We start from the raw sequence: 26,224 nt of genomic DNA, 5'->3' as shown, positions 1-26,224 counted from the left end.
ACACAAAATATTTCTGTAAATGTTTGTTGATTAATAAAATATTAAATGATAAAAGAAACAGTGGGATATTTTCTCTTGTATCTCGAATACCTGATGGCTTAAAGTCAGTTTTTTAAGCAGGTTTTCCTTGCCTTATTAGGAAGTTTGTCATGGCTGTGTGTGCAAAACTTCACCCGCTCATACAGGTCTGTGAACAAAGGGAAAGAATTAGGTGGCAGTTGTGGCTACTTTGGGGGAAGAGGATACCAGCTCCTCCACGGCTTTCCAAGTGTAGCTTAGTTTGTTGTTTTGAAGGCTTTTCCATGTGAGTTCTAATTTGATAATTCTAAAGAGAAGGGATAAGTGTTTGATCTGTGTTTGGCCTTAGCGTTCTGCTATAACTTTATTTGTTTTGGCAGTTTCGGTATACTTGAAACGAAGCAAAATGATCTGGTAGAAGTTTTTCAGTGCATTCAATGCATTCCAGCACTGGTGCCTGCACTACTGAGTATTAATAAGCTATAGAGTTAGTGGTATTATTGTATAAATTTTTTTTTATTACGACTGTTGAACATTGGAACATTCCATTGGTTCTAAGGAGGTATTGCTGGAGAGTATTGACTCCTTATGTAAATTTGGGTTAAAATTAATTTTTCAGCAATAAGGGATAGGTTTCTTTTTTCTAGTAGAAAGTACATAGATATTTTATGTAGACTTTAAAATGTGTGTGTGTGTGTGTGTGTGTTGAATAAAAAGTGACATTCTGTAACATTTAAGTCGATATTTCATAGTTTCTGTGGCATAACATATATTTTCTTTTCGTTCAGCTTCCATGTTGTGGCCTCCAAGGGGAATCTTGAATGTTTGAATGCCATCCTTATGCATGGAGTTGACATTGCCACCAGCGACACTGCAGGTCAGTTGCCGCCATAGTCGGTTATAAAACAGAAAGGGAGGACAAGCCTTGTCCACTGCCAGCGTTCTTCAGACCGAACTGTGATTTAGAAAGAGACACTCTCAACTTTCTGTTTTTTTAAATGGTTTAGAAAAAGTTCACTTCTGAGGTATCATTGTTGGTCTCGGAGAGGTAAAGCACAGGGAATTGAGACAGGATTGCTGATCTGATGAGCATTTGGAGACCTGAGGTCCAGTGCTGGTCTTCGTAATATTATAGGATCCTAAAGTCTCAAGAGTTCGAAGAGCCTTTAGGGGCCATTTAGTTTGTACTCATATACTCTTGACTCTATGATTCCTTGCTGTCATGAGGTCGTTCGGTATTTGGTTGGACATTTCTCACGATGGGAACCTAATTGCTTCGCAACAGCAACAGCACGACCAAGAATGATCATAGCAAGAAGAGCTGACATGGCACATGGCACTCTGCCGCGCACTTTACACGCACTAACTCCCTGTCTTCTCATAGCATCACAGTGAGGCTGCGAGGCCCTGAACCAACCATTTAGTAACTGGCCCGGGGTCCTTCAGTAGATGCATGGCGGTTGGAGTCTGTGTCCTTACCCGGCATGCTTTTTACAAGGAGATCTGTTCTGTGTTTGGTTAGCTCTATTTGTAAAAAAAATTATTTCTTGTAGGCAGTTTTAAGTCTCTTTCTTACTATGCCTTCTGGTTAAACTTAGTTGTACCATGTCTGGCTTTTAAAATCTTACAGCGTAAGTTTGTCTGCACAGCACAAGACAGACCTCTTCAGTTTGCGTGCTGGTTTTCTTAGGATAACCATTCTCAATTCTCTTGACAGCTTCTTTCTCTGCAGTTCTGCTTTGTTATTCAGTCAAATATAGGCGGTGACCTAGGACCAGAATTTCCTTAACAACTTTAATGTTTTATCCTGTGATTCCATATAGAGACAAATAATGAACACATTACAATAAAACCAGCACTGTGTTTAGAAATGGAAGGGAGGCAGAGGAAAAGAGAGATCTCAATGAGGAGACTCTTTACCTAAAAGGTCTATCAAATTTTGTATTGAAGACCAAACTCTATCTGCCACCTTTGAAGGAGGAACAAAAGAATATGTTAATTACTGGGAGGACTGGGTGGCTCAGTTGGTTAAGCATCTGCCCTCAGCTCAGGTCATGATCCCAGAGTCTTGGGATCAAGTCCCACATCCTGCTCCTTGCTCAGCAAGGAGCCTGCTTCTCCCTCTGCCTGCTGCTTCCCCTGCTTGTGGACTCTCTGACAAATAAATAAAATCTTAAAAGAAAAAAAAAAGTAAATTACTTACGAAAGCATTCCATTGATGTAGAGGAATATTTATAGAAATTTTGGACTAACCATATACCTCTAGACTTTATTTATTTGTTGTTCTGATTCTAATTTAAACAAGTATCTATCTTATTTTTTGTCTGCATTTTTTCTGCTCTGGATATTTTTGCCTAGTGACTTTTGCCCTCCCTCCTTCAGTGCAAATCAAGCTTAAATGCTTTCCCAGGCGCAGCAGACATCATTTTGTATGCTGCAGCCTGAAATACTGTGCCTAAAGTCTTTGTCTTCTGTTTTAGCTGTTGTTTAGTTATATTTGTATTTGCCTTGTTTTACTGTTTTTGTCTTTAGTGTTGTCCTTTCCTGAGGACAAGGACCTTGTCTTATTTGCTGTAATATTGTCTATTATAATCCAGATGTGAATATTCAATAATACTTTGATAAAAAAATTTATGTATTTTATCTTAACTCCTTCATTTGCTAGCAGTATGAAAGTATATTGAAAATAATCATATTTCAAGTAAGCGTGGTTTTGGTTTTGAGGTATTTATGACTCAGGTCTTACCAGATAGGCACCTTGGGTGTAATTCATAGTGTTGTGCTTTAGATTTGATACTCGTTTTTTTACTGCATCATCTCAAGTGGCTGGATTTGGGTTTGGCTAAGGAAATACCCCACCGGACGTTTTTATGTGACCCATTGTGTTGAACACCAGGGACTGTCCCTACCATCCTACTCCATACTCTCTCTTACTTTGCGTGTAAATGATAGTTTTCTTTGTCACTTTTTCACAGTCAGTAGCAAATTGAAATATGAAATCATTACATCTGACTTATTTGTAACTAGAGAATGTTTAGGTGTGGATGAATGTGTTGTTCCTGTACTTAGTTAAAAAGGCCTGGACTCACTGCTGTTTGTTCTATAACCTGGTTGGTCAGTACACAGAAGTGATCAGATCCAAGAAAACTTAATTCACTTATCTAAACTCATATAAAACCTAGTGAAGGTTGGAAGTTGAAGTCAGTGTACTCCTTCACCTAGGATGAACAGAATACAAATGACTTCTCTTCTAGCAAAAGGGTCTGTCAGTGAAGTCAGATCATTTTTTGAGAGGTTTGTGAAGTGAGAGGAAAGTTAAGAGCTTGAAACATTGAAAGATGGAATGGCCTGGTGAAACCCTTTTATCTTTCATTATCCAATGAGATGTATGCATGAAGAAATGCAATTAGGAGAAATCATGTTTGGAGGTAGAATGTTGTCTGCAACTTTACCTTTTTCAGTGTTCAGAGTTAACCTTTCCGATGATTTGTTTCCTTTAAAATGGCACATTTTAATACACATTATATTTGAACGAGTTGTCTGATTTTCAGAGACACAGTCTTAGTGAACTTTGAATTTAAGTTGAAAATTAGTTTCTTTGACTTACCTCTCTTAACTTCCTGTATTTTAGTGTCCACACTGCCTGTTTAGAAATATTATGAGAAATCTAGGTATCTTTCTTGCTCTCCAATTCCCATTCTCTTTTTCTCCTCTTCCTCTCTCTCCCTCCTGTCTTTCCTGGTTGACTCTAATTACTTACTCTGTCCCAGGCACTGCTCTAGGTATTAGAGATACCGTGGTGAATAAGACAAAGTTCTTGATCTTTATGTGTTTGTAGATTTAATTTTTCTTCCCACCTTCATTTTTTTGGTGTGTACATTATCTCATACTACAATGAAAGCGTGCTTACAAATTAAGTATCTTGTCAACTAATCTTGGAAAAATGAATCACATTTCTATGGAAAATTCGCTTGTGAAGAAAATAACTTCACATATGTCTTAAATTATTATTATTTTTTAATAGGAAGAAATGCTCTTCACCTGGCTGCAAAATACGGGCATGCATTGTGTCTACAAAAACTTCTACAGGTAGTAAAAGTGGTTAATACTTTGTCTTTACTATTTTGACTGCTAATAATGTGTTTTCAGTGTGTTTTTGGAATTTGAGATCAAAGAAAATAGTAGGTTAATTCTGACCGTTAGCTTACATAATTTCTTTTCCATCATTTGTGAAAGAATGTGAACAATAAAAAGCAAAAACTCTGAGGGAAGTGAATCGCATAACTCACTGTATTAAAAATAAATAACAAAGGCTTGACCTTCCTGTTGACATTAGCGGGAGACTGGAATTTTCTGTTGTCTGGTCTATGACATAAAGTGATATGGCATAGGAGCTATATATTTCTCTGTAAACATAAGTCACTTAGACTACGTGATATGATATTGACACAGCTAGTTAAAGTTGAAGTCAGGCAGCCACAGAACTCCTTGAACTAGTGGGCTGAAGAAAGTTTTCAGTTAAAGGGTCCGGTCCTCCATTTCTAGAAACATTGTTACCAATAAGTTTCATAGCAGAACTCATTTGTTTTTCCTGATTCAGTTGTTCAAATTTTAACCCTTGGTGAGAAAAAAACCCCAAACAATAACAGTTTCTACATCCCATGCTATTATAATGTACCATATGGTTTCCTGTTTGGTGGAAAACTTGAATTTACAGTATAATGTTATTAGATTTGTTTCATGTTAAAATATTTAGTGGCTTGTCTAGTAGTCCTTAGGTTTTTTGATAAATGGAATATTTTAAGATTAAATAACAGCTGTTCATCTGAGTCTAGTTGTTTAACTTTAAAGTAAAACTCTCCCAGCTGACTAAGTTTCTGTGTTTTAACAGTACAATTGTCCCACTGAACACGTAGATCTTCAGGGAAGAACTGCACTTCACGATGCAGGTAAGTGAGGGTTTCACTGGGATATAGCCAGTATTTGTTAAAACGGCTTGGCATTGAAATTCATTTCCAAGTTTTAATATGCATACATTTGTATAATTCATGGAGAAACAATATTACGAAGTGTTTGTATACATGAATATGAAATTTATTTGATTGTACAGCTTAAAAAGATTCATTCGGCCAAGGCTGGTTTGCTAGATCCTAGAAATCCAGAGATAAATAAACATGATCCTGCTCTCAAGGAAGCTCTAAGCACTGTGTCACTCTGGGGGTTGGGGGGGGTGGGTAGGGAGGGAGGGATCTGGTACGAGAAATGGGAAGATGATTTTTTTTTTCCTTAAAAACTATATTTACCTAATTAACATGTCTGAACACCATTTTTCTCATCTGCAAAATAAAGTTAATACTACTGCAGTAAGTGGTTTATAATTAAATTATAAATAGTGCCGGCATGTCATAATTTCTTAATTAATGGTGGTGGTAGCTGTTGGGTTAGGCCTTGCTGCTAAATTTCATATCACTGTTATGTGCTGTATTTAAAAAAAATTATATTCGTAATTTCATAGATTTTATTGATCATACTTGTGTATTTAAATTTATCTGCATTATTCTTCAGTGGTCTTAAAGACAAAAGTTAGATATTAAGTGTTTTTGGACTGTACCACAGTCAGACCTCTGGCCTGACTCTTCTCAGTCTGACATTCCTACCATTTACTGGAAAGCCAAAGTAAAGTAGTTACCCTCGCTTGTCATGTTTATGGAATATCTGAAGTAAATAAAAGTGGTCTTCATTAAAAATGGAATAGACTGCAAATTTCCTTCAAACTTCGGGGCCTTAATTTATTTCAGCTTTTTTCTTTTTATGTTTTACGTGCTTTTGTGATAGTTTAATTTTTTACATAAGGGTGTTTGTTTGTTTGTTTTGTATAAAGTGGTGGTATTTGCAAAGTATTTTCATATGCATTGTTGTTTGAGCCTCACAATGACCCCAGTGTGGTTTTTGTGTTTGAGGAGAAATGCCTTACCCTTTGTTCTCTATGGGCCCTAGCTCTGCCTTCTGGGAGGTTCTTACTTGTCCATTATTCTCTAAGGTCACAGGTAAATTGCATGGCAGAAAACATGTCCTCTGTAGAGGGAGCTTAAGGGCTGGAACAATCGTGAGTGTTAGCAAGGGCCTTCTGGGACCTTGCGCAGTACGGTTCCCCTAAAACCTTGGTCGGCTGTCTGGTTTATTTGTTGCCAGCTGTTTCCATTTGTCCATCTCCAAAGTTACTTCCTGGACATGAAGTTCATAACCATCCTTTAGTTCTCGTTTTTGTTTGCAGAGTCATGACTCTGCCTCGTTTAATGGTGGCCACCTCACAGCCATCTGAAATAATACTTTTGAATGGGATTATAATGTCCTTACCATGATATTTATTCCAAGACCAAATTTTTTTTTTTTCTCCTTAGTGGGAGAAAAGTTGTGACCAACAATAGTGGTATATCTTGCTGTTTGACACAGAGAAGCAGTTGGCTTCCCCACATCTCCGAGGTCCCAAATATATGTGTTCATAAACTGGCTAATTCTTGCTTGACCTGTCTCTTTCTCACCAGACCTTGCTGAAAGTAAGCAACTGCCAATGTGCACTAAATTTTTGGCTGTTTTCTGTGGCTTCACCTTGAAAGGCTTCATTGTCACGTGGTACACCTTCTAAATAATGATGGACGATATAGCTCTTTCAAAAGTTTTGCCATAGTGTGAGAAAAATCACAAGATTTCTAGCCTGAAATATGTTTAGTCACTACTTAGTTCCCAACCACTAAATCAGTGTTGTATGATTTACGGATTTATTGTAACAGCACCGAACTCCTGATAGCAGTTTTGTCTCAGAGATAAGGCTAGGCTTCTATGACAAAGACATTATAAAAGAACACTGGCTTAACAAACCCCACAGGATTGCTTTCTTTCCTGTCCTAGTCCCGGTGTTTAGAGGGGCTTGTGCCTCTGCTCCCTGTGGCCATTCAGGGACCAAGATTCCTTCCATTTTTCCGTTCCGCCTTAAGCTAGGGCGTTATCCTCATCTTTAAGGCTGAAGCTGATAGCAGGCACTTCTGTTTTCCTGCTCACAGGAAGGGGAAAAATCATGGAGGAATGTATAAACCATTCTTTTAAGCCCTAGAGTCAGAAGGTAGCACACATCTCTCCTGTCACATTCCACTGGTGAGCTTTAATGCACATGGTCATGCCTGCATGCAAGCATGCAAGGGAGTCTGGGAACTGTGGTCTCCAAGTGAGCCCCCAGGTCCCCCCACCCCCAGCTTCGTTACCGTGGAAGAAAGGGTGACCACACTTGGGTGAATGGCTGCCACTCTCCACCATAGCACCTTTAATACTGACTTTACTAGTTCAATATATTCTAGCTCTGTAATGTATTATGCTTTACATTGTTTCATTCTTATTTTCAATTGGGCGGGAATGGTTTTTAGTTTTAGAATTTCTGGATTAATGTATTCAGTTTCAGTTTATCTTTTTTAAAAAAAACTATATTTTATGTAAAAGACTTGTTGGATTAAAGACAGCAGAAAATTTACTTGATTCTCTTATGTGTATTTTCTTTTAGTCTGTGGAATATCACACACACACACACACACACACACACACACACACACAAGAATGCTGACTTTGTCAGTACTTTTTGTGGCTAATAATCTAGTCTCAACTCATAATAAATACTCAAAGGAAGTATTTGTTAATAATAATATAAAAACTTTTAATAAAAACTCATGGGGAGTTGAAACACAATCCTATTTTATGATGTTAACAGTAATTTTTTTCCTAATACAAATATGAACTCTAGTGTTGGTTGGAAAAAAAGCAGTGTGTGGTTTAACAATATAATATTTAGCAAAATGACCCTGCTTTGCATCATCAAAGGCAGACATTGCAATCTATGAACTATATGAGTTAAACCTTTTTTACTGTGACTCTTATATGATTCATTAAAAAAAGAAAAAAATTGAGCTAACCCTTCAAGGATCAAGTCAGTTGTAGCCACATTTAAGAATATATTCTAAGTAGAAAATTTAAATTTGATTTTTATTTCTATGTTTACACTTAGGGTAGAAGTATATTGTCTTCTTTAAGGGTGACAATATTCGTTGGTCCCAATAAATTGTACAACATTTATAAAATGATCTGGTCTAACCCATTTTCTACAATAGGTACTTAAAATGCTAAACTAAGAAGTGGACGATGTGAAGCTTGGTAGTTTAGAAATTGTAGAACTTATGCCTTATATGGGCGTAGCAAAGCACCATGTGTCTTACCAACAGATGTTCACCATTTATCATTTTCCTTTGCTCCTCAAAGCCATGGCAGACTGTCCTTCCAGCATACAGCTGCTTTGTGACCATGGGGCCTCCGTGAATGCCAAAGATGTGGTGAGTCCGTGTATGCTTATTGTCATTTCAACTTGTGTATTCAAACTTTTATGTTTTGGGAGATTTGTTGTCTTAATGCTGTTTTATTTTTCTTGTTGCTTAGGATGGGCGGACACCACTGGTTCTGGCTACTCAGATGTGTAGGCCAACAATATGTCAACTGCTGATAGATAGAGGAGCAGAGATTAATTCCAGAGACAAACAAAACAGGTAATTCTTTTATCACAGCTCTACAGACACCAGCTGGATTCACAGTGACTCTGAAACTCTGCCGCTGTGACTTGTCTTTTCCATCCCCCTTTGGATCTCTCTTTCCTTGGAATTAGCACCCACTTCTTTTTTTCTTGTCTTTCTTTCTTTTTTCCCCAGAGTCTGATGAAGGAAGAAGAGGGAAGTAGGGTAAATGTGGAATACAAGCAGTGATTAGAGCCTGTCTTCAGGTCAGAAAACCGAAGAAAGGAATTATATCCCAGTTATTTATTTTAAAGCTTTAAAACAATCTTTAGTGAAAAAATGGGCTCAGATAAGATAATGAGGGAGAATAATAAAAAATCACACCTATGGTCTGCTTCTTTGTTAGTCAGTCTTTTGGGAGTAAATGTTCTTGGGTGTCCTGGAGCTTGACGTTTTTCCGTTTTTCCGTTTTTCCGTTTTTTCCGTTTTTCCATATAGACTTTCTCCATGTGTTGGTTCTGCTTACCCTGTCCAGGCATAGTGCTATCTCCTTCTCTGGAACCAAGTTCATTGCCACACCCTGAGGTTCCCTACATTTATTTTTGCTTCTGTGTTCATGTCATTTTAATTGGTGCACACTAATACTTTACTGTCTGTAACTCTCTCCTTCCCTCCTCCAGGTCCAGTGTATCGTGGCGCCGCTATTACAATTTTCATGTTCATGGTCCTAGTGTTTCCAACAGTGATGTATCTGAAATACATCCTATCCTCAAGTTGGAGCATTATAATAATTCATAACAAATTTTTGGGATTTTGTAAATGATTACTAGTAAAACTGTTGGTTTCTTCTGACTTAATTTTATTCTTCTAAACATGTACCCTTTTTTTTTGTAGTTCACTGGAAGTAAATAGGTATAATAAAAGTCTTCAGATGTCAGATTTTATAGCTCTACTTGTTTTTATTGTTTAGACCTTTCAAAGGAGGAAATTCTTAAGCAATTAAGTCATTAATGTGATTATTAAGGAAGTGGCTTTTTTGCATTACTTTGTTTTTGCAGATACTATAATCTGGTTTCAACCATTACTAAGAATATTGGGTTTAAAAATAAAGTTTAGGATCAGAGAGGGATGATCTGGTTGTTCCATGTATAATGCCTAATTTTTTTTAAAGATCCTATATTCTCCCAAGCACTTTGGAATGGCGCGCGCACGCCACACACACACACACACACACACACACACACACGATACGCTGGACTTAGGACAACGTGTATTAAATAGGCTAGGTAGCAGATGGCTTTAAAAATAAATTTAAAATTTGGAATTCCTGGGTGGCCCAGTCGGTTGAGTATCTGACTCTTGGTTTCAGCTCAGGTTATAATCTCAGTGTCATGAGATCGAGTCCTGTATCTGGCTCTGTGTTCAGCATGGAATCTGTTTAAGAGTCTTTCTCCCTCTCCCACTGTCCATTCCCCCACCCTCCAACGCATGCTCCCTTTCTCTCAAATTCAAAATCTTAAATATAAGAAGAAATGAAAAATAAATTAAAACTCTGTATTTTTTTCCTGGTCTTACCTGTAACATTTTTTTCCTCTAATAAAAAAACTTTGTTGTTGGTTCCCGATGTATATAAAATTGTATTCCAGCAACTATTGGGAAGTATAAAAGAGAAATAGGATATGCATAGAATAAAAGCAAGGATCCATTTTCTTATGAAATCCAATATTCACAAAGACTGCGTTAAGTATAGGATAAGTCACTTCATTTCATGAGGTATTTTTTGGTTTCCTCAGCAATAAAAATAGGAATGGGACAAAATAATTTCAAAGTTCCTTCTAAATTTCCATGATGATTCAAGTGTTTAATTGCGTTATTGCTATTTGTTAAGTGTTTCAGTGCTGATGATCCTGCCAAGGCATAATGACATGACAATGGGGATAATTAAGGTTTATGGAGGAGGCAGGTTTTAAAATGAAGTGTGAAGATATGAAGGTCTCCAGTTAGGAGAAGGAAAGCTCCTTTAAGGAGATTAATCAGGACTGGAATCTGATTCCTGTTTTGGAGTGGAAGGGATTGGTTGAAGAGGTTTACATGATGAGGTTTGTTCATGAAGGACTTGAATAGTTTGGGTTTATAGCTGTAGGTTTTGAGCAGATGGAGTAACAGTATCAGTGATGGGAGAATATTGTGGTAATTTACTTGTAGAACACAGAAGGACTGGAGTAAAGGAGGTTAGTTTGGTAGTAGAAGTAACATGTGTCTATAAGTGATGCCAGGTTTTTAGCTCTGCAAACTAAGAAATGTTTTTATAAATATAATGAAGTTAAACTATAAGATAAAAATAGGAAATAAGGGGCGCCTGGGTGGCTCAGTTGGTTAAGCAACTGCCTTCGGCTCAGGTCATGATCCTGGAGTCCTGGGATCGAATCCCACGTCGGACTCCCTGCTCAGCGGGGAGTCTGCTTCTCCCACTGATTTCTCTCCTCTCATGCTCTCTCTCTCTCTCTCAAATAAATAAATAAAATCATTTAAAAAAATAGGAAATAAAATCTGTATAACAACTATGTTTTTTTTTTTTAAGATTTTATTTATTATTTGACAGAGAGATCACAAGTAGGCAGAGAGGCAGGCAGAGAGAGAGGAGGAAGCAGGCTCCCAGCCAAGCAGAGAGCCTGATGCGGGACTTGATCCCCGGACCCTGGGATCATGACCCGAGCCAAAGGCAGAGGCTTAACCCACTGAGCCACCCAGGAGCCCAACAACTATGACTTTTTAAAGTAATATCTCTTCCTTAAGAAGGGGCCTCTGGAAGGTTTCTGGAGTATTTTCTTGGGCCTTTCTCAACATCTTTTATGCTTCTGTCTTCCCTCTTAGAACTGCTCTCATGCTAGGCTGCGAGTATGGTTGTAAAGATGCTGTAGAAGTCTTACTTAAAAATGGTGCTGATGTCAGCCTGCTGGATGCCCTGGGCCATGACTGTTCTTACTATGCAAGAATCGGGGACAATCTGGACATTCTAACTTTATTGAAGACTGCGTCGGAAAATACCAACAAAGGTAGGTAGCGAAGTAGCTAGAAAAGTCTAGCTTAATAAAGAACAGCTTTTAAAGACTCAGACCATGGAACTGCAGGTTTTAAGAAGCAAAGCAGTCCTTAATGCTACACATCATTGGTCTTTCTCCCTCTGTGCTGTGGCTTTGTGTATTTGCATTAGTCACTTTGAGGCAGTGCCTGTTGTGTATGTTTGCTAGTTTATCAAGTAGACCCTATTGTACTATGGAGTAGGTTAAGGAATGAGGAGAAAGAGCCCGATCAAGTGTGTTTTACTAATATCTATCTATCTATCTATCTATCTATCTATCTTTTTTTTTGATGAGGTACTTAGCTTTGATAGAAAATTTTAAAGAAAGAATCATTGTTTGAACATGTGTGTAAAATATTCAATCAGTATTTATCAAATACCTGTATCAGGTATTTTTCTGTGTTTATTAAGGAGAAATATCCTTCCAGTCTTCTCCCTATGCAGGAAGGAATATCCTTGTCTTGACCCTATGAGGGAAATTGAGGTCACTTGTAGTGAGCTGCAGATTACTTTTTGTGTAAAAGATTTTGAAGGGTTTTCTCTCATAGATAAACATTTTGTGTAAAATTTTTATTAATGCATAAAATTCCATATATTTAATTGAATTAAGCAATTTTCTGTACATTCATTTAAGTTGTTTATAGTTTTTGCTAATATACATAACAATTTAGTGACTGTCATGATGTGTAAATATTTTAGCATTTTTTTATTATAGTCTTAGGATCAATTCCTAGAAATTGAATCCTATACTTCAGGATATACCCATTTCTTTAAGCTTTTGGTATATATTGACAAACTGCCTTCTCTTTAGGAGTGTTTAAAAGTTTCTATTTTGCAAGTGCTTCCCCTTCTAGCATTGAATATTATCCATCTGGATGTAATCATAACAAAAAAAATAATTTTGCAGTTTGATAGGTAAAACTCGTTCACTGTCATTTTAACTGTAGAGCAGTTAAGCTTTAGAGGGAGCTTTAAAACTGACTTCTTTAGTGACTCAATTATATAGTTAGAGAATTCATAATCTGTAATCTATCCAAGGTAACCTGCTGTTTTACTGTTCCCCCTCCTCCTCTCTTTCTCTCTCTTTAAATCTTTAGGGAGAGAACTTTGGAAGAAAGGACCATCTTTACAGCAGGTAGATCTTAATTTTAATTTTTTAAAAATTATATATACTGTGCAATTTCAGTAAAGAGTTTACAGATTAATGACTATGCGCAGCTGTTTCAAATTTAAGTGCATGTTTTTCTCTTTGCTCAGTTAATCCTGCCCATGTAGAACCCAGGTATTAAGATTCTGAGGCTTTGATACAATCCCTCAGCATGAGACAGTGGACCTCGATGACATCCAGTAGGAAATATCCTCCTGATTGCTGGCCTTGAGCCTCCAGCACTTTCAAATATGAGATATTTGTTGACTTCAACGATTAATTTTAGCCTAGTAGATCATAATCATAAACATTTGTCCCTTACTAATAGAGTGCAATGTTTACTGTTACAGGAAAATTCTTCCAGTGCCCTATGAAATGAAGAGACCAGAGTTCAAAACTGATTATATATTGTGATTTCAATACCGCTGTTACGATTTTGCTTTCTTTGTACTTTTTCCACCTTGTTGGTAGGACTTCGAAAAAAAACTCAGTATATGAAAGAATTCATACTTTGCCGTAACTTTATTATCAAATCACTATGTAACCCTGGTTTTGTGTTCCCAGTCTCAGTAAATATCTTATTGTTTCCCCCTAATCTCTTCAGGTTAGCGTAAGTGGGGCTGGTTTTCTGCAGTTACCATCTTGCTCAAGAGCTAGCGTAGTAGGCACCTTTCCTCTTCTGTTGGCTGTTCCCTTCCAGGCTTTCAGCTTTTCTCTAGTGAGAGGAACCTGAGCCCTTCCAAACCCTGAGGAGAGTAATCAGGTACCTGCTGAGAAATTCTGACCATCATCCTCTCTGCACATCATTCCTTGATCTCTCACCGGAATCTGAAAGCTATATGAAAGCATGTTTTCCTCTCCAGTCCATCAGAATTAAGTAATACATTCATGCATGGTTCATGTCTGCCATCACTTTACCTTTCTATCTGGAGCAGCCGTTTCTACCTTCTCTTCTGTTCCTCAGACGATCTAAATAGGAGTAGAGTGGATAAAAATGCACTCTGTAATGTCTGTACCAGCAGACTTATATGGGAGCAGAGAAAGTGATTTCTGAAATATACACATATTTAAAATAAAGAATTATTGAATATTAATGTGGGAATGGTAATCTGCTTAGGGCTCTAGGAGTTATCTAAATGAATACACGGAGTTAATATTCTGCTAGGAACAGTAAAACTCAGTATTTCCATTCTTTGTTGAATACATTTTAAAATAGCTACCATAGATAGCATTTGTTCCTGTGCTAAAGGACATAGAGTCCCTGTTATCAAGAAGAGTACAGTATAGTTTTAAAAATAAGACTTGTATTCAGTTGTTTGCTTGACAGACCTCTCTGGGGCACCTACAATATGCCATTACTATTCTAGGTGCTAGGGAATCATAGTGTGCAAAATTCCTGTCTCACGTTGCTCCCAGTCTGGTGAGCGAAATGAACAATAAACAGATGCTAGTATATAGTATCATAGCATCTGCTTTGAAGAAAAGTGGAACAGGATTAGGGGATGAAGAGGGGAGAGGGCGGGAAGCTATTTTAGATGGCGTGGTCAGCAAAGGCCTCTCTCAGGAAGTGACATTTGAGCAGAGGCATGAAGGAAGCGAGAAGGGAGCCACAGGGCTCTGTAGAGGAAGCCTTAGTGGGCAGAGGGAAGGACAGGTGCCAACCCCCTGATGCAGGAGTGTGTTTAACACATCCAGGGTGCAGTAGAAGGACAGCATGGAGGAGTGATGTGTGCATGACCGAGGAGGAGAGGCAGGTGAGGGAAACATCTGCCAGATGATGAAAGACCCTCTAGAGGGAAGATGGGGATGAAGGTAGAATAAGGAAATGAGTCAGATTCCACACAAAGAATAGTCCTTTGCTGGAAGGAATGAAGCAAGAAATGTAATTTGGGCCAAGTTGTGGGTATGGAATATCTTCCTAATAGGACCTTTCCTTTCTAATTCTAAATCCAAACTGATTAGAATAACAGTTAAAGCAAGACTCAACAAATAATGTAAAACATAAAAAAATTTTCTTGGAAAATTAAAACAGTAGCTTTTTTTTCTTCTTCTTTTTTTAAAGCTCTCAGAGAGACCATAGGTTTCTAAATTATTATGTAGAAGTAAAGGTCAGTTCGGCCAAAAAAAAGTTATATGCTCTCTTGCTTAATGATTGTGTTATGGTTTTATTAAAGCAAATCTTTAGGCTGGAATAAGGTTTCAAAGCAGTAAGTGTACAAAACAGAACATGTACTGAACCAAGTAGTTTAGAGGATTGTCTGTCTCTTCCTGACCACACCCTTTGATATTTTATCAGTGCTTAAAGAAATAAATAATTTCCGTACCTCTTTTCAACATTACTGTAACTCCCCCTCCTTTTTAAGTACTAGATATTTCCTTTCGGGATGGTTGCTGATGTCTTATAGTGCAACTCTAGGTTTGTGTCTAGTACAAATTCTACTTTCCAAATCTTGGTAACTTTAGTAAAAATAAATGTTTAACAGTTGGGATTTTAAATTTGATTATGTCTTCGTATTTTTAAATAAATCATACTTGATTTATTTAAAACCTATAATCAAAGATGCGCTTCACTTGGAGTTCGAAGTGCAAACACTGCCACCTTGTGTTGTATACAGTAAAACGTCATGTTGGATAAGCCGCCCATCCCTAACTGGATATGTTGTTGCCTACTGAGGAAAATGTACTTTTCTGTATTTTCATACTGGCTAACCCGTGTTCTCTCATGTTTCACCAAAGCGAAATTTGCCATACATACTAGATGAAGTAAATATGAAGTCAAGTCAGAGGGAGCATCGAAACGTTCAGGTAAAAAAAAAAATTGGTATCTTCTTTGTAAAGAATTACTGTGTTGTTGGTAGTGGGGTCGGGTGGGAAGAGGAGCATGAGATGGGGAAATGAACAGGGGAAGGAAGGGCAGCCTGCTGTGTTTTGTGATTCTGTTTTCTTGCCCAGTCCCTTCCAAAAGAATCGACTTTTGTTAGGAATGTTTGGGTCATCTTATCTTACAGAAATTATTGTTTTAATATGTATTAGGAAGGAAATAAGTAAACAACTTTACATAACTTTCTGTTGATTTAAATCTGTTTGGGCCATAAATCCTAAATTTGTATTCATTTTAGAAAACAAGTATTACAATGAAAAATGATGGTTACGAATGTAAATAAATGTGTTTAGTTTAATACAACTGTTTTTTTATTTTGATAAAGAAAAATCATTTTGTTTAACCATATAATGTTCTATGTTAATCAGAATGTTCAGAAAATAATTCTTATGTGGATTATATGGGAGGAAGATTCCATAACTGAATGGTTTATTTTATGACTAAAACACCATTAAAATACAAGTTGTAAAAACAACAACAACAACAACTAAGTTGTATAGCTGTTTTCCACATGATAAGACAAAAGCATTTTATTTGGGCTTTTATAGTTACTGTGTAGTGTTAAGAAAGTGAACTCTAAATTGGAGCCTTGAGGGCTTCATCAGCGCATGGAAGTAATTAGTGTAGCGAAAGCATTAGAACCCTCTCATAAACTTGAGAGGTGTTAAGCAAAAGTTAAAATGGCATATTCTTCTGTTATTTTCTATTTCCAGGTAATTTATTTATTTTGTTAGAATCATGGTGCTTTGCTGTCTTGTATATACTCATATTAATTAGATGACAGGACCATAACCTTCTGCAGGCACACCTTGGAGATAGCGCAGTTCAGTTCCAGGTCATTGCAATAAAGCGAGTATTGTAGCAAAGCAAATACAGTAAAGTGAGTCAAAGGAATTTTTTGGTTTCCCAGTACGTATAAAAGTTATATTTGCATTATACTGTAGTCTTTTTGTTGTTTTTGTTGTTAAGATTTTTATATATTTACTTGAGAGGGAGAGAGAGATAGAACACCAGCCAGGGGGAGAGGCAGAGGGAGAAGCAGGCTCCCTGCTCAGCAGGGAGCCCAATATGAGGCTGTAGCCCAGGACCCTGGGATTCATGACCTGAGCTGAAGGCAGATGTTTGACTGACTGAGCCACCCAGGTGCCCCTGTACTGTAGTCTGTTAAGTGTGTAATAACATTATATCTTAAAAAAAAAAAGAAAGAAAAGAAAAGAAAAAACCCCAATGTGTATACCTTAGTTTAAAAATACTTTATTGGGATGCCTGGGTGGCTCAGTTGGTTGGATGACTGCCTTGGGCTCAGGTCATGATCCCGGGGTGCCGGGATCGAGTCCCACATCGGGCTCCCAGCTCCATGGGGAGTCTGCTTCTCCCTCTGACCTTCTCCTCGCTCATGCTCTCTCTCACTGTCTCTCTCTCAAATAAATAAATAAAATCTTTAAAAAAAAACAAAACTTTATTGCTGGGGTGCCTGTCTGGCTCAGTCAGAAGAGCATGTGACTGTTGATCTCGGGGTTGTGAGTTCAAGCCCCACGTTGGGTGTACAGATTACCCAAACCAGTATTTTTTAAAAGAGAAAAACATTAAATAAAAATACTTCATTGCTAAGAAGTGCTAGCCATCATGGGAGTTTTCAGTGAGTTGTCACTTTTTACTGGGCAGGCATCTTGTCTTGATGTTGATGGCTGCTGACTGATGAGGGTGGTGAGTTGTTGAAGGTTGGGGAGTCTGTGGCAGTTTCTTAAAGTAAGATAGCAAGGAGTTTTGCCACAGCGATGAACTCTTCCTTTAACAAAAGTTTTCTCGGTAGCATTTTCCCCACAGTAGAACTCCTTTTAAAACTGGAGCCAATCATCTCAAACACTGCTGCTGCCCCATCAACTAACTTTATGTCATATTCTAAATCCTTTGTCACCATTTCAATAATCTTAATAGTGTCTTCACCAGAAGTAGATTCCATTTCAAGAAACCACTGTCTTTGCTTGTCTGTAAAAAGCAACTCCTCAATCATTCGTTGTATTGTGGAGTAGCTAGCAGTTCAGTCCCATCTGCAGGCTCCACTTCCTTTTTTTTTTTTAATATATTTTTTATTTTTTTATAAACATACAATGTTTATAAGAAAGTGAATTGCCGGGGCGCCTGGGTGGCTCAGTGGGTTAAGCCGCTGCCTTCGGCTCAGGTCATGATCCCAGGTCCTGGGTTCGAGCCCCACATCGGGCTTTCTGCTCAGCAGGGAGCCTGCTTCCTCCTCTCTCTCTGCCTGCCTCTCTGCTTACTTGTGATTTCTCTCTGTCAAATAAATAAATAAAATCTTTAAAAAAAAAAAAAAAGATTTAAAGAAAGTGAATTGCCAGGTTTACACACTTCACAGCACTCACCATAGCACATACCCTCCCAAATGTCCATAACCCCACCACCCTCTCCCTACCCACCTCCGCCCGGCCACCCTCAGTTTGTTTTGCGACGTTAAGAGTCTCTTACAGGTTCCACTTCTAATTCTAGTTTTCTTGCTGTCTCCACCACATCTGCAGTTACTTCCTCCGCTGAAGCCTGGAGCCCATCAAAGTCCTCCATGAGGGTTCCTTCCTACCAACTCTTTTTTTTTTTTTTTTAAAGATTTTATTTATTTATTTATTTGACAGACAGAGATCACAAGTAGGCAGAGAGGCAGGCGGACAGTGAGAGGGGGAAGCAGGCTCCCCGCAGAGCAGAGAACCCGATGTGGGGCTCGATTCCAGGACTCTGGGATCATGACCTGAGCTGAAGGCAGAGGCTTTAACCCACTGAGCCACCCAGGCGCCCCCTTCCTACCAACTCTTGTTAATGTTAGTATTTTGACCTCTTCCCATGAATCACAAATGTTCTTAATGGCATCTAGAATGGTGAATCCTTTCCAGAAGGTTTTCAGTTTCCTTTGCTCAGATCCATCAGAAGAATCTCCTTCAAGGCAGCCATACAAAATGTATTTCTTAAATAGTAAGCCTTGAAAGTTGAAATTACTCCTTGATCCATGGGCTGCAAGGTGGATATTGGGTTAGCAGCCTTCATAGAATTCATAGAAGAGAGTTAGGGCCTTGTTCTGGATGAGGCTTTGGCTTAAGGGCATGTCGTGGCTGGTTTGATCGTCTATCCAGACACCTAAAACTTTCTCTGTTTCAGCCATCAGTTGGTTTTGCTTTCTCGTCATTCATGTGATCACTGGAGTAGCACTTTGAGTTTCCTTCAAGAACTTTTCCTTTCATTCAGAACTTGACTGACTGGTAAAAGAGGCCTAGCTTTTGGCTTTTTTTAGTTCGAGACATGCCTTCCTGACTAAGCTTAATCATTTTTAGCCTTTGATTTAAGGTGAGAGATGAGTGACTCTTCCTTTCTCTTGAACGCATACAAGCTATTGTAGAATTGTTAATTGGTCTCATTTCAATGCCGTTGTGTCACAGGGAATGGGGGCCTGAGGAGAGGGAGAGAGATGGGGGAACAGCCAGTGGGTAGAGCAGTCAGACCACACGTGGCATTTACTGGTTAAGTTTGCCATCTTTCATGGGCGCAGTTCATGGTGCCCCCAAGACAGTTACTGTAGTGTCAGCAAGGGTCACTGATCACAGGTCACCATAATAAACAGAATAGTAAAAAAGTTTCAGAAATTGTGAGAGTTACCAAAATATGACAGAGATTCAAAGTAAGCAAAAGCTGGTGAAGAAATGATGCTGATAGACTAGCTCGATGCAGGGTTGCCGCAGACCTTCAATTGGTGAAAAAACACAGTATTTGCAAAGCGTAGGAAAGCAGAGTGCAATAAAATGAGTATGCCTGTATATTATTTCTGATCTATCATTTTTAAGCCATTAAATATTTAAGCCACAATATGTTGTGTCTTTGGACTTAAAACTGTTTTATATAGGTATATATCTGACCATGATAGTGAACTGCTTTTGAAAATTTCTTCCATAAGAATTGCTCTTTTAAGGCTGGTCTGGCACCTGTTATCTTTACTGTTTAAGGATCTGGAGATTGAAAATGAAGATTTGAAAGAGAGGTTGAGAAAAATTCAGCAAGAACAGAGAATATTACTGGATAAAGTCAATGGTTTACAACTACAGCTGAATGAGGTAAATAATCTACATAATATAAAAAAACGAAAAAAATGTTTTACTACCAATAATCATCATTGAAAACAAATCATTAATGATCGCCTGCCACATCAGGTCATGGTGCTAGATGCAAAAGGAGGTATAATGAGATCATTGCCCTTCAGAAAAGTTCTGTTTTCCTGGGATCTTCATGTGAAATTTGGAGTGTCACACGTAGGAACAGAGAGTACTGGCGGTGTATGGTAATAGCAAAGCGCTGACCTATGGTTGGGGGTTATGGGATTGGAGAGAGAGGAGTTGATAATGGATGGGTTCTCAGAAGAATAGAAGTGCTTCTTAACCTGGTCAGTGAGAAGAATAAGTGATGGCTCAGACCACAGAGCTGGTCATTCAGAGACATTTTCTCCTCACCTCCTTGTTCCCAATCTTAAGATTGGGATATGTGCTGGCCTTTTACAAAGGTACTCGCTGAGCTCATGCCTTTCAAAAATAAGCTTTGAATAATGAAAATACATTTCTTCTTTTTAAATTTAGGAAGTAATGGTTGCTGACGATCTGGAAAGTGAGGTAGGCTGATAAATTTTACTTTAAAGCTATAAAATGTTAAGTCAATTGAAGATGACATTGCAGTAGAGTTTTGAGTCCCGTGTTGAGATGGGGGTGAGGATTCGATTTCTGGTTATTGCTTAAAGGGAAAAACAAAACCTACATGTGGCTATTAAAAAATACATTTTTAGGGATAGTAGCATGGGTTATCGTAAGCATTTTGTTGTTATTGCCTCTGAATGCCTCATTTTCTCTGAAACTTTTAACAAAAAGATATAAAATTCTAAACATTGTAAATAAAATGTCTGAAAATAATAAGATTTGAAACATGCAGAAATGTGAATTTTTCATAGTATTTTTATATATTTCATATTTTATTGTATATTTGTAGAAACTTTCAACTCTGCTAATAGTTAAAAATACTAAAAAAATCAAAGTTATTCTAATTCACATTTTCTGAAACATATTTTTAACCTAGTTGCAAGCACGGAGTGATTTTGCTCTGTATTTATTCCTTTCCATTTCAGAAAGAAAAGCTGAAGTCCCTTTTGGTGGCTAAAGAAAAGCAACATGAAGAAAGCCTAAGAACTATTGAGACTCTGAAAAATAGATTTAAATATTTTGAGGTATAGAAAGCTTAAATAAATTCTTTCATATAACATATAATGGGCAGTGGAAGGAGCTTGGAGTCACACTTGAATTTGAATGATCTCTTTCTTCTTTATTGTGTGACCTCAGGCAGTTTATTTAAAGTCTCTGAGCTTGCTGCTACTTTCACAAAATGGGGATGATCGTCCCTTTCCCCACAGAGCTGTTGCAAAGGTTAAACAACACTACTGAAACGGACCTGCATGGGCCTGGCATTCCATACCTGTTTCTCTTCCCTGGCTTTCCTCTTTGTCCATTTTACCTTTACAAAACTTCACACTCGTACCTGTAAATTTGCAGTGTGTATGACGGTGAAAAGAACAAAGCCTCATAAATGAATAGTATATTTCTGGGATTATCTCAAAAAGAATTTTGTGTATCTTTTCATTAGTTACAACACTTAAGGTTGAGTGTAGTGTGTCAGTAAGATTCCATTCATAAGCTCAGCTTTGGTTGGATAAGTTAGCACTTAGTTTTTCCAAAGTCATGGTATTTTTAAGTTTTTATTGAAATACAGTGTACATTATAAAGCACACATGTTAAAGTGTATATGTTGAAGAATTTTCGTAAGTTAGACACACCATGATCAAGAAATAGAACATCCCGGTACCTAGAAGCCTCCTGACACTTGCTTCCTGTCACAACCCACACTCCCAGCACCGATGGTGACCATTCTCCTGATTTTTACCTGCGGAGGTTTGTTTTGCAAGGCCATAATATATATTTTATATCACTGGTGCCACTGAAGAAGGTGGCTGATACAGTGTGAATCCTTTTTTTTTTTTTAAAGATTTTATTTATTTATTTGACAGACAGAGATCACATGTAGGCAGAGAGGCAGGCAGAGAGAGGAGGGGGAAGCAGGCTCCCCGCTGAGCAGAGAGCGGATGTGGGGCTCGATCCCAGGACCCTGGAATCATGACCTGAGCTGAAGGCAGAGGCTTTAACCCACTGAGCCACCCAGGTGCCCCCAGTGTGAATATTTTATCTGTACTGGGGAGTATCACTCCAAAGTACGTGATAAAAGCAGTTTTTTTCCTTTGGAGATGAAAAAGTGTGCAGCTGTGAAAAAAGTTCAGAATTAGACAAAACTGATCTGTGGTGATGGAGGTCAGAGTAGAGGCCACCCTTTGGTGAGGGGTTACCGACGAGAGGCATGAAGAAGTGTCTGAGGGCACTGGGAATGTTCTCTGTCTTCATCTGGGTTGTGATGACATGGGGTATACGTATGCAGAAACTTACTGCAATGTACATGTAACATTCATGTACTTTACCGCAGGCGAGTGAGTTTTGCATTGATGCATGTTCGCACTGATATGACTGAATTCTGAAGATTATTCAGAAATACAGATTTATAAACTAATGAACTAGTGGAGTGGCTTCTGTCTTTCACATCTGAAGATGTTTGTTTTTAAGGTTAATAGTGAAACTAGTAATAGCTAACATTTCGTAGCCTGGTCCACGTGCCAGGAAACGGCCCTGTGTACTATACACGCATTTCATAAACACATCAACCCTGTATGGTGTATCTTACTGTTATCTCCACTTTGTGAGTGAAGAGACTGAGGCCCAGAGCAGTCTACCCATGTGGTGCTCTATAAATAGGAAGTGGCAGGACCAGAACTTGAACCCAGGCAGTCTGACTAGTTTTATGCTCAGAGTAGCTTGAATGAGAAAATACAGATGTGCATATGGGATTTTTGAAGTGTCCGTCAAAGTTGGGATATGTGAAATTGGGTACTATTTATGTATTACTTTTCTGCTAGGAGTGGGCTCTCACATCTTAAGAATAAAAAATTTTTTTTAAAGATTTTATTTATTTACTTGACAGATCACAAGTAGGCAGAGAGGCAGGCAGAGAGAGAGAGGAGCAGGCTCCCCACCGAGCAGAGAGCTGGGTGAGGGGCTCCATTCCAGGACCCTGAGATCATGACCTGAGCCGAAGGCAGAGGCTTTAACCCACTGAGCCATCCAGGCGCCCCAAGACTAAAATTGTTTTCTGCAGCTTTCAACAAACTTTCAGCCAAGTCTATAACTTTGAATGAGGTTATAATATATTGTAGAAAAATAACACGTTTTTTTCTTTTAAAAACAACACATTTTAGGAAGCCGAGAAAATGTAGTTAAACTAAAAGCAGAAAATAAACACACCTATAATGCCAGCACTCTTAGCCCCTGACTGATCTCCTTTGACAACTTTCTTTGTGCATAGCTAGTGGTACATACACATTCAACAGGTGGGCATACTGTTTCGTAACTTTCTTAACGTTTGCTAATGGGGACATTTTCTCCAGTTGATACATATTCATTTTGATGAATTTTTATACTAGAAACGAGTTTTTTACTTTCAAGAAGAAAATTGGAGGGTGCACTTTATATGTGACCCAATATTTATGAAAGTGGCCATTAAAACTAAAAATGCATTATTTATAAATATTGAGTACTCACTCCCGTATCATCTCAACGTGCTAAAAATTCCTCATAAGCTGCCAACAGAAATGCTGCCTTATGTGTAATATATAACATATAGGCAGTTCCCTTATATTTATAGGGAAAATATAGGCTAATATGGGTACTTTAGAACGAAGCTGATTTTGTATTACAACTCATCTGTCCTTGTTTATTTGAGTAATCTACTAAAGGTAATAAACACAAACCAAGTTTTTTGAACTCCTTATGTATGTAGGCCTCCCCCCACCCATACATGTAGAAGCCAATTTAGCAACTATTGCAAGCTCTTGTATTCAATATTACATAGAACAAAGAGCTTAACTAAATTTGCAGACATTTTTCCGTACCCTTGGAGCTCTGTGGATTAGTGGGGCTGGCATTAATTTAGTCACAGAACTGTGGACCGTTTTTATTGTGGTCGCCTCTATGAGTCTGACATACAGCTCTTAGTACTAATCCACACAGATACACAAACATGAACTACATCTGCCCATCTTTTCTTAGAAACTGAAAATCGCTGACGCACAATGGGGCATTAGTTTCAAGTGTACTACATAGTAATTAGACAACTCCGTGCATTATACTGTGCTCACCACAAGTGTAGCTACCACCATACAACGCCACTCCAATACTCTTGACTGCTTCCCTATACTGTACCCTTTATCCCCATGACTGATTCGTTCCATACCTAGAAGCCTGTATCTCCACTCTTCTTCATCTGTTTTGCCCGTTCTCCTACCTCCTCTCCTCTGGCAACCATAAGATTGTTCTCTGTATTTATGGGGTCTGCTTCTGCTTTTTGTTTGTTCATTCATTTTTTTGTTTTGGGATTTCACATAGGAGTGAAATCATACACTATTTGTCTTTCTCTGTCTGATTTACTTCACTTAGCATAATACCTTGAGGTCCATCCATGTTTAGCAAATGGCAACATCTCATCATTTCTTACAGCTAATACTTCTTTGTGTGTATGTGTGTGCACACCACATCTTCTTTATTCTCTCTTTTCTTGATGGGCACTTGGGCTGCTCCCATATCTTGGCTGTTGTAAATAATGCTGCTGTAAACATAGGGGCTCATATATCTTCTTGAATTAGTGTTTCTGTTTTCTTTGGGTAAATTATCCAATAGTGGAGTTACTGGATCATACGGTATTTCTAAATTTTTCAAGGATCCTCCATGCTATTTTCCACAGTTGCTGCACCAATTTACATTCCTACCAGTAGTGCACAGGGTTCCTTTTTCTCCACATTCTCGCCAACACTCGTTTTTTTCTTGTCTTTCTGATACTAGCCATTATGACAGGTGTGAGGTGATATCTCATTGTTATTTCAATTGTATTTCCCAGATGATTAGTGATATAGAGTGTCTTTACATGTGTTGGCCATCTGTATGCCTTCTTTGTAGAAATGTCTATTCAGGTCCTTTGCCCACTTTTTAATTGGATTATTTTTAGGGAGTGTGTATAAGTTCTTCCTATATTTTGGATATTAATTCCTTATCAGATATATGATTTATAGATATCAACTCCCACTCACTAGATGGTCTTTATATGGTTTTCTTTGCTCTGCAAAGGGTTTTTGTTTTGATGTGGTCCCAGCAATTTATTTTTGCTTTTGTTTCCTTTGCCAGAAGAGACCTATCTAGAAAACTATTTCTATGGCCGATGTCAAATAGGTTATGGCCTATTTTTTTCTACCAGTTTTATGGTTTCACATGTCATATTTAGGTCTTTAATCCATTCTGAGTTTATTTTTGTGTATGGTGTAAGAAATGGTTCAGTTTCTTTTTCTTTTCTTTAATTTTTTTTTTTTTTTTTTTTTGCATTTAGCTGCCCCGTTTTCCCAACATGATTTGTTAAAGAGAGACTGTCTTTTCTCCATTATATACTCTTGCCTCCTTCGTCGTAAATTAATTGACTGTGTAAGCTTGGGCTTATTTCTGGGCTCTCTGTTCTGTTCTATTGATCTATGCGTTGGTTTTTCTGCTATTACTGTACCGTTTTGATTACTATAGCTTCATAGTATATCCTGAAATCTGGGGTTGTGATCCCTCCAGCTTTATTGTTTCTCAAGATTGCTTGGGCTATTTGGGTTCTTTGTGGTTCCATTCAAATTTTACCATTATTCTAGTTCTGTGACAAGTGCTTTGCTATTTTGATATAGATTGCATTTGATAGGGAAGGCATTTTCTTCCTTTTGAGGTAAAGAAGCAGTGAAGAGTGTGTATTGAAAGTTGTTTCAGTTCATTTGGGGCTCATTTTTTTTTTTTTCTTTTGAGCAGAAAAGTTTTTCCTTGAAACACTTGGCTGCTTTTATTAAAATGCTCAGTGAAGTAGTTTATTCCCAACTGGTCTCTCGAATTGTCATCAATGCTGTGTCTTTTTATGGTTTCAAGTAGAGTCATACTCAGGAGAAACAAGGAATGTTGAAATGTGGCTTTATTTTTATTTATTTATTTTTTATTTTATTTAAAAGATTTTATTTATTTGACAGAGATCACAAGTAGGCAGAGAGGCAGGCAGAGAGAGAGAGAGGAGGAAGCAGGCTCCCTGCAGAGCAGAGAGCCCGATGTGGGACTCGATCCCAGAACCCGAGATCATGACCTGAGCCGAAGGCAGAGGCTTAACCCACTGAGCCACCCAGGCGCCCGAAATGTGGCTTTAATAATTGGATCATTTAAGAGCTAAAATAGATACAGAATTTAACAAAATGAAGCAATATTCATCATAAATTTATGCTTCTGATTTCAGACCGATCATTTAGGATCAGGAAGTCATTTCAGTAACCGTAAGTACAAAAGCGTAGATTATCA

At 38.0% G+C, this 26,224-nt stretch overlaps 1 protein-coding gene across 4 annotated transcripts in view; it reads left to right on the top strand.

Annotated features, from left to right (window-relative positions):
• The window catches only part of UACA (uveal autoantigen with coiled-coil domains and ankyrin repeats), a 92,585-nt gene that overhangs the window by 52,880 nt on the left and 13,481 nt on the right, over positions 1 to 26,224 (top strand). For 3 of the 4 annotated variants that reach the window (XM_047736521.1, XM_047736522.1, XM_047736524.1), the window contains exons 3-14: positions 807 to 895; positions 4,043 to 4,107; positions 4,910 to 4,967; positions 8,320 to 8,390; positions 8,494 to 8,600; positions 11,439 to 11,620; positions 12,744 to 12,781; positions 15,530 to 15,598; positions 19,676 to 19,783; positions 20,300 to 20,332; positions 20,839 to 20,937; positions 26,163 to 26,199. In XM_047736521.1, coding sequence (XP_047592477.1) covers positions 807 to 895; positions 4,043 to 4,107; positions 4,910 to 4,967; positions 8,320 to 8,390; positions 8,494 to 8,600; positions 11,439 to 11,620; positions 12,744 to 12,781; positions 15,530 to 15,598; positions 19,676 to 19,783; positions 20,300 to 20,332; positions 20,839 to 20,937; positions 26,163 to 26,199 — 956 coding nt within the window. The remainder of the gene's footprint in view (positions 1 to 806; positions 896 to 4,042; positions 4,108 to 4,909; positions 4,968 to 8,319; positions 8,391 to 8,493; positions 8,601 to 11,438; positions 11,621 to 12,743; positions 12,782 to 15,529; positions 15,599 to 19,675; positions 19,784 to 20,299; positions 20,333 to 20,838; positions 20,938 to 26,162; positions 26,200 to 26,224) is intronic. The other variant, XM_047736523.1, reaches the window with a different exon arrangement.

This window comes from Lutra lutra, chromosome 7, assembly GCF_902655055.1.
Source record: "Lutra lutra chromosome 7, mLutLut1.2, whole genome shotgun sequence".
NCBI classification, from domain to species: domain Eukaryota; kingdom Metazoa; phylum Chordata; class Mammalia; order Carnivora; family Mustelidae; genus Lutra; species Lutra lutra.
The sequence above is the reverse complement of the archived record's forward strand: the minus strand, read 5'-3'. Positions and strand labels throughout refer to the sequence as shown.